This window comes from Eucyclogobius newberryi, unplaced genomic scaffold (assembly GCF_026437365.1).
Source record: "Eucyclogobius newberryi isolate DKJ021-1_F unplaced genomic scaffold, fEucNew1.0.hap1 SCAF_1, whole genome shotgun sequence".
Classification (NCBI taxonomy): Eukaryota; Metazoa; Chordata; class Actinopteri; order Gobiiformes; family Gobiidae; genus Eucyclogobius; species Eucyclogobius newberryi.
The window spans coordinates 39,140,174-39,154,210 of record NW_027315723.1 but is presented as its reverse complement, the minus strand read 5'-3'; the positions used below and the strand labels follow the sequence as shown (position 1 = coordinate 39,154,210).

Below are 14,037 nucleotides of genomic sequence, written 5' to 3'. Positions count from 1 at the left end.
TGTGTCTTCACGTTTAGACTATTGTAATAGCTTGTTTTCCTGTCTTAACAAGAAGGAACTCTCTCGTCTGCAGCTGGTCCAGAACTCTGCAGCGAGGATCTTGACCCGCACAAATAGAAGGGCCCACATTTCACCCATTCTCAAAGCCCTTCACTGGCTGCCGGTCTCCTACCGGATACAGTTTAAAATTCTTGTTTTAACTTGTAGAGCTTTAAATGGTCAGGTCCCATCGTACATCAGCGATCTGATTAAACCGTACACTCCCTCTCGCTCACTAAGGTCTTTGGACCAGAAACTGTTGTTGGTTCCTCGCACCCGTTTTCGGACCAGAGGAGACCGATCCTTCCAGGCTGTTGCCCCCAGACTGTGGAACGATCTTCCGTTCTCCCTACGGTCACTGGACTCAGTTACTGCTTTTAAGGGTCAGCTTAAAACCTTTTTATTTAGTCAAGCCTTTTAATTGCATTTGTTTTTAGCGGCTGATTTTACTGTATATTGTTGTATATGTATTGCTCACTGTACATTTTTTGTGTTTTTATCGTTTTATTCTGTGTTTTGTGAAGCACTTTGTGACTTCTGTCTGTGAAAGCTGCTATATAAATAAAATTGACTTACTTACTTACTTACTCACTTAACCATGTGCAATACCTGTAAATAAGAGTGTTCTATTTTGTTTTTATTCGGTTTACTTACCTGCTAATAGTATTACCTATTACCTAGGCCCGTGCTAGCTATTTTTACTTTATTTTATTTTATTATATTATCATTATTTTATTATTAATATCTTATTTTTATCTTTATCTTTTTATTTTTATTTTTTATCTATTTCTATTTTATTTTATTTCCCAAGAGTTCTATTAAGAGTGTTTTTGTTTTTTTAAACTTCCTATAATCTGTCCTTTCCTCCTGTTCTACTGCGTTGTAACAACGAAATTTCCCCTTGTGTGGATATTAAAGGATTATCTTATCTTATCTGTCACTGTTTTGCTTTGAAGGTTCCACCGAATGGCATCAAAGTATATAATGTTCACGGAGACAAGCATGTGATGCCACAAGGCCATGTTACAGGTCAGACCTGTGGAGAGGTGACCCACTCACTGTAAGAATGTATGTTTTTCAAGCTATATGTAAATTATTCCAGGTAAAGGCAACTGTTTTAATTCTATACATTTTGAACCCCACTTGTTGATGTTTCTCATATGTTTGTACATTTAAGTCACTTTAACTGCTATTTGCATGACATTTGTTCTGTCCATATGCTGCACTTTGCTCAACCGTGGTCATAACCACTTATTGTACTTTTTTATTTTTTGCTTTACCGGCACTCTAAACTTTATTTATATTTATTTATTGCATGCTTCTATTATTTTTCTTAAACTGGAATTTCCCCATTGTGGGACTAATACATTTCCTCTTATTTTCTCGTATCTTATGTGGATTGCTGTGAAGATTCTCGCCTGTAGCGCTGAAGCGTTGTCATGGACAGTTGTCTCTCTCTCTTACGCCCACATGCCGTGATGCCCAGTTATTTTTAAAACTCTACCAAAAAAAAACAACATAAGTTTATTGTGTTTCTTTGTCACACTCTATTTTCAGCCTGGCTTTGTGCGTCGGAAGCTGAGGAGGATAAATATTTATTAAATTGGTTAAAACGTGTTGCTATGTGGCCATTTTTAGCCATGCAAAGATTTCAAAAAGTGATGGTGTAGTGGGCTAAGCCTTTATCTAATAACCATTAGATGCCCAGATCAAATCCCCCACCTTTGCACAAAATGTACATTGCACATTGTGCATTGCACCTTTGCACAAAATGTACAAAATGTACATTCCACTTGAAATAGGTTGTGTTCATGTGATATCACAACTTTCTATTGGTTAATAATATTTAATACAGCAATAATAATAACTATTGTTAAAATGCAGACTTTTGCTGTGATACAATCAGTTTAATCACCACCAAGTGCAGAGCAGTGGGTGGAGGTGAAAACTGACATTTTTTGAGGCACTCAAGTAAAAAATACAGAGATTATTCAAACACACATGATCAATCGATATACAACTTTGAGTAAAATAATACCGAGGGAACACTATAACGTGGTTAAAAGCTCATGAAAGTTTATTTATATAATGTTGCTCCATTATACTGAAAACCTTCAAAAAAGCCATTTCAGTATTTAGCTTGTTAATATTGCAGTAAAAAGACATAAAACATGTTTAAATCTGCTGAGAAGGTGCTACTTCACTGAACCGTGCTGCATGAGAGGTCGGGGTCATGCATTTCTTAACATGTGGTGGTAGTGAGAGTGAGAGGATGTGTAAACAACTGGAGGGATGCCTTGGGCCTTCTGCAGTCCAAATGTCACCCATCCGATCCAAGCATTCACGCTAGCATAGGCCTGGATAGAGACACAGGAGCAGCACACTCTATGCATCAATCATACAGGATAATATGCAGTGCAGGCAAAGAATTATCAATCAATCAATCAATCTATCTATCTATCTATCTATCTATCAACCTTTATTTATAGAGCCCTTTATAACACTCAAAGTGACCAACGTGCTTCACAATAAAATCAAGGCAATACTGAACATAAAACTAAGTAAAAACAAACTGTACAAATTAAAGTGTCACTACATTACAGAGTTGTTTAACTCCAGTCTGAATAAATACGTTTTAAGATTTATAAAGGCAAACAAAAAGTAAAATTTGAAAATCAATTCTAAAAGAAACTGGAAGCCATGGGTTTGCAAGGAGTGGTGGACTGTCAGAAGCTGAGGAGGAGGAGGAGGAGGAGGAGGAGGAGGAGGAGGAGGAGGAGGAGGAGGAGGAGGAGGAGGAGGAGGAGGAGGAGGAGGAGGAGGAGGAGGAGGAGGAGGAGGAGGAGGAGGAGGAGGAGGAGGAGGAGGAGGAGGAGGAGGAGGAGGAGGAGGAGGAGGAGGAGGAGGAGGAGGAGGAGGAGGAGGTGGTGGTGGTGGTGGTGGTGGTGGTGGTGGTGGTGGTGGTGGTGGTGGTGGTGAAATTCTATTATGACGTCGTCCAGTTGAAAGTTTGGACACCTCTGCTCTTGTATCTTCCACTGAACATCTTAAACCCGGTGTATAGATATTGTGGCCAGCTTGTGATCTGGTTGTGTGGGCAGTATGTGGAATAGACAGCAGCCCCATAGAGCGCGCTGGAAATGGCAGACCTCAGCAAATCAGACCTAAAGGAAATCGATGTAGTGATGGGTGGGCGTGTGGCGGTAAGCAGTCATAAACAACAAAATAATGTTTACAAGGAGCTAGATCGCCTCCTGTGTATGCAGATGAGCCATGTGCGTGTGTTTTTTTCTCTCATGGTGATGTAATGTTTTTTTAGCCTTATTTAAACTCCTCTTCACACAACCGCTGCTGTTTACAGTTGTTTTTTGTGTGCACACAGATTAGGGCTGTTTTTTTAATACCTGCTTCTATTCATGTAATGTATTAAAGCTTGAAATTATAAACTTGAGGGTTAGAATCTACTTGGACCTTTAAAACCTGGAGAGTGCAGCAAAATGCACAGCAGTTTTATAACAACATGATGTAGGCTATACTATATGTTTTCTGCATGTTCACTTGCAATTAGACGCCCTTTGATGGGGGATTTTTGTCTTATTTAGGGTTAGGGTTAAACTAGATTTGACTGAAACTTGGCGTAAAAACTATAATTTCAGCTCATTTGTTAGACTTAAAACTTGAATAAGCCAGGCTTAGAATTTGATATCAACAAATCCTTTTGTAAGTTCTGTAAAAATCTTGTTAAGTTCAAGATTAGATAGTTTTGTGCATGTTGGGGCTATTTTTAAGTGATGTTTATGTCAAAGTGGAATAAAAATGCATTTCAAGCAAATCGCCTTTGAATTAATATGCCCCATAAAAACCTATAGATATGATTGGATTAAATGAAATAATAACAACAAATTAGGAGCCGACTGGACAACTTTGCTGTTTCTACATGAAAGCCTAAATGTTGAGATCAAACTGAAAAAACAAAAACATGAAAAACTTTGTCTGCAGTATCTCGCCTTGAAGTAAAAGTTAATCAAAACTAGTACTAATAGTAGAATTACCGGTAGTTGTTTTTTTTGGACCGATGTACTTTTTTCATTTTTATAATCCAGAGAAATTGATGGCTGACAGAACAGGCTCATGCCAGACTGATGTGTATCTCTCGGAATTGAGTTCAACACAATATTAATCTGGACAGGAACTTGCTTAAAGCAGTTAGGAAAAGGCTTAACGTCATGATGAATATTTGAATCCGATTGGTCAAAGCGTCACAACAGGAACAAGCCAAAAAATCAAACTGTTGATAAATCCTGTCAGAGAAAAGCACAGACTTCTTCCCCGTCCTCCCCAATCACTTCTATGTACACATTGTTTTTTATTACAAAATCATCTGTAAATCAGCTAAAGTAGGCCAAATTATGGCTCTCAGCATTGCCATGTTTGTTTTGGTTCATCCTTTTGACTTCTGGCTAAACTACAATGCTGCACTGAGATTGCGCAGGCCCACAGCGGCCGGACTCATACTGAACAGCGTGAGCCTGACCAGATGGATTCTCTAGAGTCTGTGAAACAATATACCGTGAGAATTCATCTGGCATGAACCAGGTTATGGCCAATAAACTCAAACAAACTCAAAACAAACTTCTTTTACAGTAATCAAGAGGGCAATGTATTCATGTTTTCACTGAAGTATATTCTTTAGGTTTGCCCAAACTAAAAAAATGGCCTTTACTGGAGATTTAAGTCTGAAAAAAGTGAAAAAGTGCAAGTATCAACCTGATATTGGCCGACTAATACATTGGTCTATCTCTAGTAGTAATGTAATCCTTGTAGTGACATATATTATGAAAATCTACAATTGTAACCTAGGTTATATACTAGCTAACTAAAGTATATATTCTTTTTCGTTTTAGCCATATCACCAATGTAAAGTCATTATAAATGTCATGTGGAATATATTGACAGTTTTTACACTGTGTGCCTTTGTATGGCCCGTTTCCTCACACTCGCTCCATGGCTGTATCACAGGTTGAAGTGTCGCACTGTGCAACTGGCATTATGTAACTCCTCCCCAATTTAGATGAAATACATGAAAAGCTGTGCCTGGTCTCCGGCTGCTCTCCTCTCCCCTGCAGGATATAAATAGCCTTTTTCAAATCTTATCTGGGAACTGTGTTGTAGAGGAAGCTTTGAAATGCGGCCCGGAACGATTAGGATCCTATTGTTCCGCTCCGTCTTACAGTAAGCCCCTGCACATGTGAACACAGTGGTGGAGACAGCAGCTAATGGCACCGTGCATGTTCAAATTGGCCAGCAGTGGAGGGTTGTAGACTATTTCTCATCTTCATCATTTATAATCAGGTAAAAATTATGTTAAATTGACCAAAGATGTTTGTCATCCAAAACATACCTTGAGATATGTATGAGTAATCTTGCATATTTAGTCCGTGTCCATCTTGAGAGCTCAAAACGATCGCTCCAACCTCTTTAAGGTTGAGGTACACTTGGTCTTCCATGTCATTAATGTGGATTCAGCTTCAAAACAAAGATTTCTCAAATATCCTCCCAAAATTCAATGTTAATTAATATAGCAGCTAATATTGTTAGTCTTAACATGTTGGAGCACTTGCACCCTCTGATGGCATTGTGTATACGCTAGATTTTGAATGTATTTTTTATATTTTAAGTGACAGTGAATGCAGTTGTGTCATTGGCCAAGAAAGACACCATCTTGGAAATATTTTGACTGCAATATAAGAAGCAACATTAAAAGATAGAGGGAACTACATTGAACATAGACAGTTTTGTCTGGTAGACGATGTCATGCAGTTTTTAGAAAAGCACCACTTTGAAAATAGTGTCCCTGCACCCCCAATATCACAATGAATACCATAACAGACTATGTGTTTGGGACATCATAGCGTCATCATGCCGTCGGTGGTGATTGGACAGGACATACGCCAATACTTCTCTGCCAATCTGTCCCCTTGCCCTAACAATGAGAAGAGATGAATTAGATGGAAGTTTTAGTAAACATGGTTGATTATCATCTTTTTTTTAATATGAAGTTATTAAATAAAAACACAGCAGCAGCAGAACTATCAGCTACGCCATCTCCTGCGCTTGGTCTCTGTTTAGGCCCACATCACCGATGTCTAAGCCCGATTATCATTATTCATTGTATCCTCTATTTCTGTCCATGTTGGATGAGAACCAAGTGAAAACAACCGCCATGACTATCCGGGTTTGTTTCTTTGGCACGGCTCAGCATCAGAGTTTAAAACGTGAGTAGGACTAGCAGTTCAGCCTGGTTCAAAATCAGGTATCGAAGCATTTTTCCAAATTTAATTTAACATTTCAGAATCCTTGTCCATCTCCTGCACCTGCGTGTGTGTTGAATTCCCCATTGCAGCCTCAGGAGTAATTGGTGCGTTGCTCCGGGTGTGTCGTTCATGATGAATGCCTTCGCTGCTCTTTCGGAATTAACAAGGTTGCTAAGATACAGCGCCATATATTAAATTAGCTTATCTGCTGTTATTGCTGCTATATTTTACCATGCAGCGCCCATCAAGCCTTTTTATTAATTTGGAAATCTACCCAAGCTGCCGTGGGCTGGGAGATGGTGGGTTTATTTTTTTAGGAAGCTGAGAAGCAATGGCCCCCAAGCAAACGTGTCGTCTCCTCCCCCTCTACACATCTGTAGGAGGCTCTATATCAGGGTTTATTATTAGACACATTTAATCCAAGTCTAGGGGCTATATTTTCAATTGGTCCCAGCATGAACCAGTACAGCTTCGATAAGTGTTGCTTGTGTTGAATTATGCAAAATAGAGTAATATTCAACCAGGAAAGATGTAAAACAACAAAAACAATTGGTTAAGTGGTGGTGGTGGTGATGATGGTGGAGATGGAGAGGCTGAGATGGCTGATGTTTTTGCTGCTGTGGGTGAGATGGAGCAGAAGTGGGTTGTTGTCACAAAAAGAATGTATTGTAAGACAATGCATTTGAATGAATTAATCTAATAACCTTGACATTGAACTGAACAGTGCTTGGGACCATTTCCAGAGCTAATTCTGAGTCGTGAGTTGCCAAAGGGATAACCATATTATACATTATTGTGTGTTACCAGGCTCACAATTCACCACATATGCATTCAAATGAGATTGTGAATCTTGCTACAGATAGTGTTGACAGGTCAAGATTGTTTGACTTGTTTCTTGAATCAACATTGCAGTTGTCATCAGTAAAAGCAAATTTTGATTTGCCTAGAAGTACCTGGGAACCCAGATCACGTTTGTGAAATTTTAAACCCTAATCTTACATACTGTCCAAAAACAGTCAATACTACTTATTGTATCAAGATGAAAAACCTTTTGTACAGCTCAGTTTTTGAATGAGATGGCTGCAGCAGCAGGTGTCCATACGGGGTCCCCCATCACCTTTTATTAAACTGTACATTACTGTATTTGGAGCGTGTTTTCCATCTATAGTTGATTCTATAGCCGTGCGTACAGTCCTATGTGTGTGAGTGTGGCTGCTATAAGGGAAAGCCCCATTAGCACAGGATCCCAGGGAGATAAGAGTGCTGACTGCTTTATGTTCCGGAGAGGATGGAGTGAAGCGAACAGGCTAGAGCTGTATTAATGCATTGTGCACGCTAGTGGTTGACAGGATGACAGCACGTAGCCCGCTAGCTAGGACGACCTGCTGGCTAATCTGACAGGGAGCAACTGCATGCTAACTGTACGTTTAGCATCCAGACAGAGGAGCTATATAGTGTAATCTTTGGTCTGCATCAATGGTAAGATGTGGTAATGGAGTTTGTATAGCCCACTGACTGTTTATATGTTAGCATTATTTCATTTCAGCCTTATAGGAGTTAAGCAGCTTAAATCAAATTTAAAAACACAAAAACATGACCGCTACCGTCAAAGTTGAGCTTGATTAGAATAAGGCATTGTCCAATATGGATTTTTTTGAGCCAGTTGTTATTGTTGCGGTCGATCACCGATATTAGCTGACAACCAATATTGACAATCTATAGCAAGAACCACAAATGTACCGTATGTTACAAATTAACTTTTCACAAAAAAAAAACAATATTATTGTTTAATAATATTCAGCCATGTTTTTACCCCAATAGCTTTTTTAGTTCATAAAAGGAAAATGATGTAAACAAAGATATTGTGCAAAAAGCATTTTAACTGTTAGGCCAAAAAAGCGGCCCAAAACAAATCTTTGAGGCGCACCATTGTGCAAGGGCGAAACTCTTGAGTTTGACGAGTGTGACGGTGAATGTTAATAAATACAAAACGCTGTGATTTATGAATTATAGTGGTAAGCCTAGTATTATTATTAGTAGTAAAATCTGTAAACAATTCTACGGCATTATTTTTTTAAATTTACCCGGGATTGGCCGGGTCAGAGAACGCCAAAATTGCGGTACCCGCGAGTTTGATAAAAAATTCGAGCCACACATCCCGGAGAGCACCGTCAGTTTGGGGAAAACTGGCAACTTGCTCTAACCCGGTGCCTCTCTCTTTCACGCTCGCTCTTATTTTACCAGCGATAAACAGCCAACCCGGATAATCCTGTCAGGTGGTGTTAAAGCAGTTTCAAAAGCAGAGATGTGAGAATGAGTCTATAGTGTGGAGGGCTGGAGCAGCTGCACTGCAGCTGGAGCAGCGAATGTACCGCGCACACGGACTGAACCATCAGCCGAGGGGGGTTCGTCCCCCCCTCCCCCCGTGTTGTCCACCTATGCCATTGTGTACCCCAGGTAGCTAATGCAAACAGCTTTGAACATTAAATCTAGTGTCATTTGTAATGTAAAGGAATGTTTGGACTTATTTAGACTAAGAATTTGAAGCAGTTTTCCAGTTTTTCTTTTGCTTCTAATACTTGTAACATTATGATATGGCTGTACCGACCACAAATTTGCAAACAATTTTACAAATATAACAATTATTCCAAAAAGAAGACAAAGCATAAAATGATTGAGTGGGGCTGTCATCTCCATCTGTCTGTATTCATCCATATACAGTCCTGTGATCCTCTGCTCTGTACTGTAGGGAGTGCTGTATGTCCCAGCAGAGTGAAACAGGGATCACACAAGCTGCTCCTGTCAGGACTGTCAGTGTACAGTGTAGTCTCTGGAAGTATGTCACAGTGTCAATGTCAGTGGTACAATTATGGTGAGAAGAAAGGCCTGGTTTAGTTCTTTAGCTGTTCCTGACATTCATTCATTTTCCCATCCTAATTTAAAGAAGATATTTTGGTTGAATGCTAGTTTACTCAGACTTGTAGTGTTGGAAAATGTCTGTTTTCAAATTTTTAGATCTGATTCTATTAATGAGTCATTTCAGATCAATATTGCAGTTTCCAATTTAAAAATAAAAACACTAAATTGATATACGTTTGTGAAAGATCATCAGATGAAAGTATAGATTTTCACAAAATCTATACAGACAAATTGTAGCTTAAACAAATACTTAACCACTAGTTATACATGAATATAAAATAATTTCATAACTGCTTTCTTCGTTCAAAAATATGACAGCACATCTTATATTACCCAGCTACTACATGAAAACAGCAGGGGGTGAGTATCAAAGAGCATTGTATATGGCTCCCTTTCTCCACGAACCAGTGCAATTGGCCTAATTACACCATGCAGGCTTTACCAATGCATCCTGCAATTCTTAAGAGGACATGTTATTCTGTACTTTAGGGTTTTATATTTTTAAACACCGATGGCTCAGTATGTTGTTTAAGTCTTTGATGCATATGACTGTTCTTTCTTTCCATTTGAATACTTTGATTTGTTATGTGATGCCCTCTATTCGCATCGTTGGGCAGTTTGAAATAGCTGCATGGCAGTTATCAACATAACATTATTAACAGATGAATACTTCAGAATCAAGGCAGTTAAATCAAAGGAAATTATATTAATGGGTCCAAAGACATCTGTTTAACCCTCACTTGTCCAGGTAGGTTCCATCTTTAAATATATATATTTTTACTGTCTACTGAACACGTTGTTCACTTGGAGGAGTACTCCAAGTCATTTTGCATAATCGTTCATGCCCCTAATGGGTCATCTAATTAATGTTAGCATAATTTTATTAACCCTCTTGGTTTCTTTTTTTTTTTGGTTTGGGTCTGAAGATGGGAGTTGTAAATGGGTTACAGATGATACCATAGCACCCTTTTTCTGGTCAGGGATGGATTGTCTTTCCTGACCAATTATCTGTCAACATATAAAGCAGTATTTTATTCATTTTTAGGGCAGTGACATACCAGATCCCTTTCAGAGGAACAGGTTAGGGTTTAACCAGCCAGTCAGAGGGGTTACATGAGACTAGTGTTATAAGACCTCTCCTGATGCTGACTCATACGGAACAGTGACACGGAATATTCATTTCTGAGATATCAGTGCTTTGTAAAGCTCAGACACCTGCTCCTCCTGCTCTGGGCTCGTGGCACCTCTTCCAAAGCACACGCCTGGCACCTACTTCCCCCTTATCCTGTGAGTGCCTATTTATAGTTATAATGACTCTCTGTTTAACCAAGTTTGTGTTTACAATAAATCGTAAGCTCTTTCTCTCTCTCTCTTAAGTTAAGTTTGGTTAAGTCAGGGCCGACTGAGAGCAATCTGAAGTGGAAAAGTTTAATGCTGCTGTTTTTACCACTGCCTTAAATGAGACGTGGACCATGCAGCTGTTGGCCAGTGAAAACCCTGTGGCTCAGGTGAGAGACGAGAGCGATAGACAGAGGGAGAGAGCAGGGGAGAGAGGAAAGGAGCGCTCACACTAGAGGAACGCAGAAACCACTGAAAAGCAGGGTTGCCAGATTTCCAGAGAGCAACAAGCGACACATCCTATGAAAAAAATGATGAATGATCGTGAATGATATGCAGATATTTGACTATTTAACTGCTTTAAACTATTAATGAACTGTTAACAGTCTGTATTTCAATCACTACTGGGTCTATTATCATGAAACAGGCTATAAATCACACATTTTATGACGTGGAGATGCCACTCAGGAAAAAAGACCCTAAAAACGCTACTCACGACTCTCCAAATTTGCAAGTGACTTTACAAAAATAGACTCCAAAGTTGCTATAAAGAAGCAGACCTGGCATCTCTGCTGAAAAGGTGTTGGTGCGTGTGCCTGAGGAGGGGCATGTGCGCACGCATAGTTCAGAGAGTTCTATCATGGCCCACCCAAAATGTTAATCCTGGCGCTGCTGCTGCTTAGATGAATGACAAAACTTATTCAGTTTTAAAAACATGTGTCCAGTTGGTGGAATTACATTTTCTTTTATCTTGTCCAAAGATAGTTTATTGACTTTCCTCATATGAGCCCTTCCTTGTTTCAATTGCTAACATGAAGACCATGCTTTCATATCTGTTCAGAATAAGACAGGGGTTATTCTTTTTTTTGAGTAGTTAGTCATTCTAACGAAATGTGTCAACCTAAAACACGTCTTTAAATGTATTAGTCAAGGTTTCACTATCAGACAAATGTAACCTTCTTAACAGGCTTTGCACTTGATATTAAAATTGTGCATATCTTTAAAACGACACTATCAAAATGATTGATGTATCTGCCCACTTCTAGAAACAAGGACATTAAAGTTTTGACACTGCAGGAAACGCAAATCTTCTTGCTATAGAATGTGGCTATTATAAGTCCAAGAAGTGGAGCTTTGCAGGTAGTCGCTGCACTTAAAATGAGTATTCCTTTGAAACTATCTCCTCCGCAGATTTCTATCACAGATGTTTGATTATCTTATTGTTTCACTTGCTTTTCCTCCATTACATTCACAGAGGATAGCCACTATTATGGTCTTCTTCATCTAGGAGTTCCCTGTGTTGCACACATACACCGAGGGATGGAGGTGCAGCGATGCCCGATTTTGACAGTGCATGTTGATTGGTTCAGAACAGTTGCTGCCTCTTTGTAGGAGAGAGGAGCTGCTATTTTTAGAGCAAGGGGGAAGCAGGGAGAGAGAGGGGGAGAGAGAGAGAATGCAGGCTTGCAATGAACACTGCAGTCTTGAAGGAACTTCCCTGGTCTTTATGCAGCGTTGCAAGCTAGTTTTATTCCGTGTGCATAAAGACATTGTGGGATGGAGGGACGTATTTGTTAAGTTATGTCCAAATGTATCACTTCTCAATCTAAAATGCATCCCCATTTCTAAAACAAAGTGGGTTTTATATGTCGTAAAATCTGTATTTGAAATGTTGAGTAGATTGATGCATTAAAACAATTCATCTTTTGCTGCATGAAAGGTTGAGGTGGCTGATTGTTCTGCAGCTGTGATGGAGAGTCTCGGAAAGCCCGGTGGAGTTTGTATCTTCTCCCTATGTCTCAGTGTCTCAGTGCAGTGCTTCAAGACCCATCTCCAGATCTTAAGTTACTTGGTCAGGACTACAAAGCTAGAGAATTAGCCTTCTGCTAAGCGGCATGTTTTGGGTTGAAGGGGCCGGAAGCGCCTGAAAAAACCCACTCAAACAAAGAAGAATCAAACTCTTAATTGAACCTGAGACACACGTAATTTGGGACACCTTACTACCTGCAAATCCACATACCTTCACCCTTTTCTTTCTCTCCTCTTAATTCCTGTCAGTGTATATCCATCCTCCGTCTGCAATGACTCACAGGGCCCTCACCCTTTGTGGCCCCACCTGCTGCAGTCAGGGGCCTTCTCATTGTATGGCGAAGGAGGGGTGGGTGAGATGCTGGGAAAGCGGGATGAAAAAGTATATTAGTCTGTGCATATATAAACGTAGCATATATTATACGATCTGTAATTGTAATGGAAAGCAATGTAGATTTTCTTGCACTATTTAACCCATATGTTTGTCTTTTTTTTTTTCTCTTTGCAGTGAGTGACAGCTGCTATCGAAACCTGGCAGAGGACCGCAGCGGTGTCAACCTCAAAGACCTCGTCCATGACCCCTCCCTGTGAGACCTGGCCTTTTGTTATTAAGCGCTAAAAATACATACATGAATGACAGCACAGAGCATGTAGACATAACCAGCAAATTCACCCCTGCACCTTAAATAACAGAGTTATCCTGTGGGGGGGTCAATTTGGGGGTTGAATGGAGAAGGCACAATATGGCTGAAGTGTCTTATCTAGACTGCAATATGAGCGCAGATGAGATTTGAAACGGCAACCACCAGTAAGTGGACAAGTGCTTAACTCACTGCTCCACTGTCACATTACAACAGAATGGGCTCAGGTGAGGTTTGAACCATCCACTGATTGAGTTTCCAACCTAGAAAAGAGGAAGTAGGTATTTAAATCTAACTAGTCTAAAACTCTTTGACACATCGTTAATATTTGAACGTGTGAATTTCCAGGTGCATTTAGGACTTTAGCAGAGCTTGTGAAAACTGGGTGACCTGAAACTGGGGTGGTCCGCCAAAGGTAGAATAAAGAAGATGGAGCGGTTGTGGCGGCGGATTGTTCTGCTGTAAGCGGATTTATAAATGATGTAATCTTCCCAGTTGACAGTTTTGCTGGATTTTCAATACAATGCCACATTTGAGGTGTTGTATAATGTTGTTGGTATGAAGCTGTAAAGCACTTAAAGCCCTTTTTGTTTGTTTGATCGAGTAGACCCAAATTACTGGGTATTTTGGGGCTAATCAGTCGGCTTGTTCTTACTTGAAGTAAAAGTGCTGTACCTATTGGTGTCACAGTAAACACTATTATTGCCTGGCTTCATACCAATTAGATATACAGGGAACACATTCATCAATGAATTACATAATCAATGTTATTGTACTTCAATAATAAACAGCCACATTCTTAAAAGAGATGTATAGTGCAAAATAGACTCATTTACGTTCATACACATTCGAAATTGTGATTCATTCATGTTTGAGTAATCTTAAACATGTGGAAATATTAAAGCAGCACAGCGTAAGATTCCTAGTAAAGGCAATTGCTTTTGCTATTTTTTGTCTGAAATCTTATACAGTGAAGC

General features: G+C 39.6%; 1 protein-coding gene across 15 annotated transcripts in view; it reads left to right on the top strand.

Moving 5' to 3' along the window:
• Positions 1-14,037, top strand: part of gphnb (gephyrin b) — an 87,914-nt gene that overhangs the window by 23,311 nt on the left and 50,566 nt on the right. For all 15 annotated transcript variants that reach the window (XM_072446178.1, XM_072446135.1, XM_072446119.1 and 12 more), the window contains exon 2: positions 12,928-13,006. In XM_072446178.1, the coding sequence (XP_072302279.1) occupies positions 12,928-13,006 (79 nt within the window). The remainder of the gene's footprint in view (positions 1-12,927; positions 13,007-14,037) is intronic.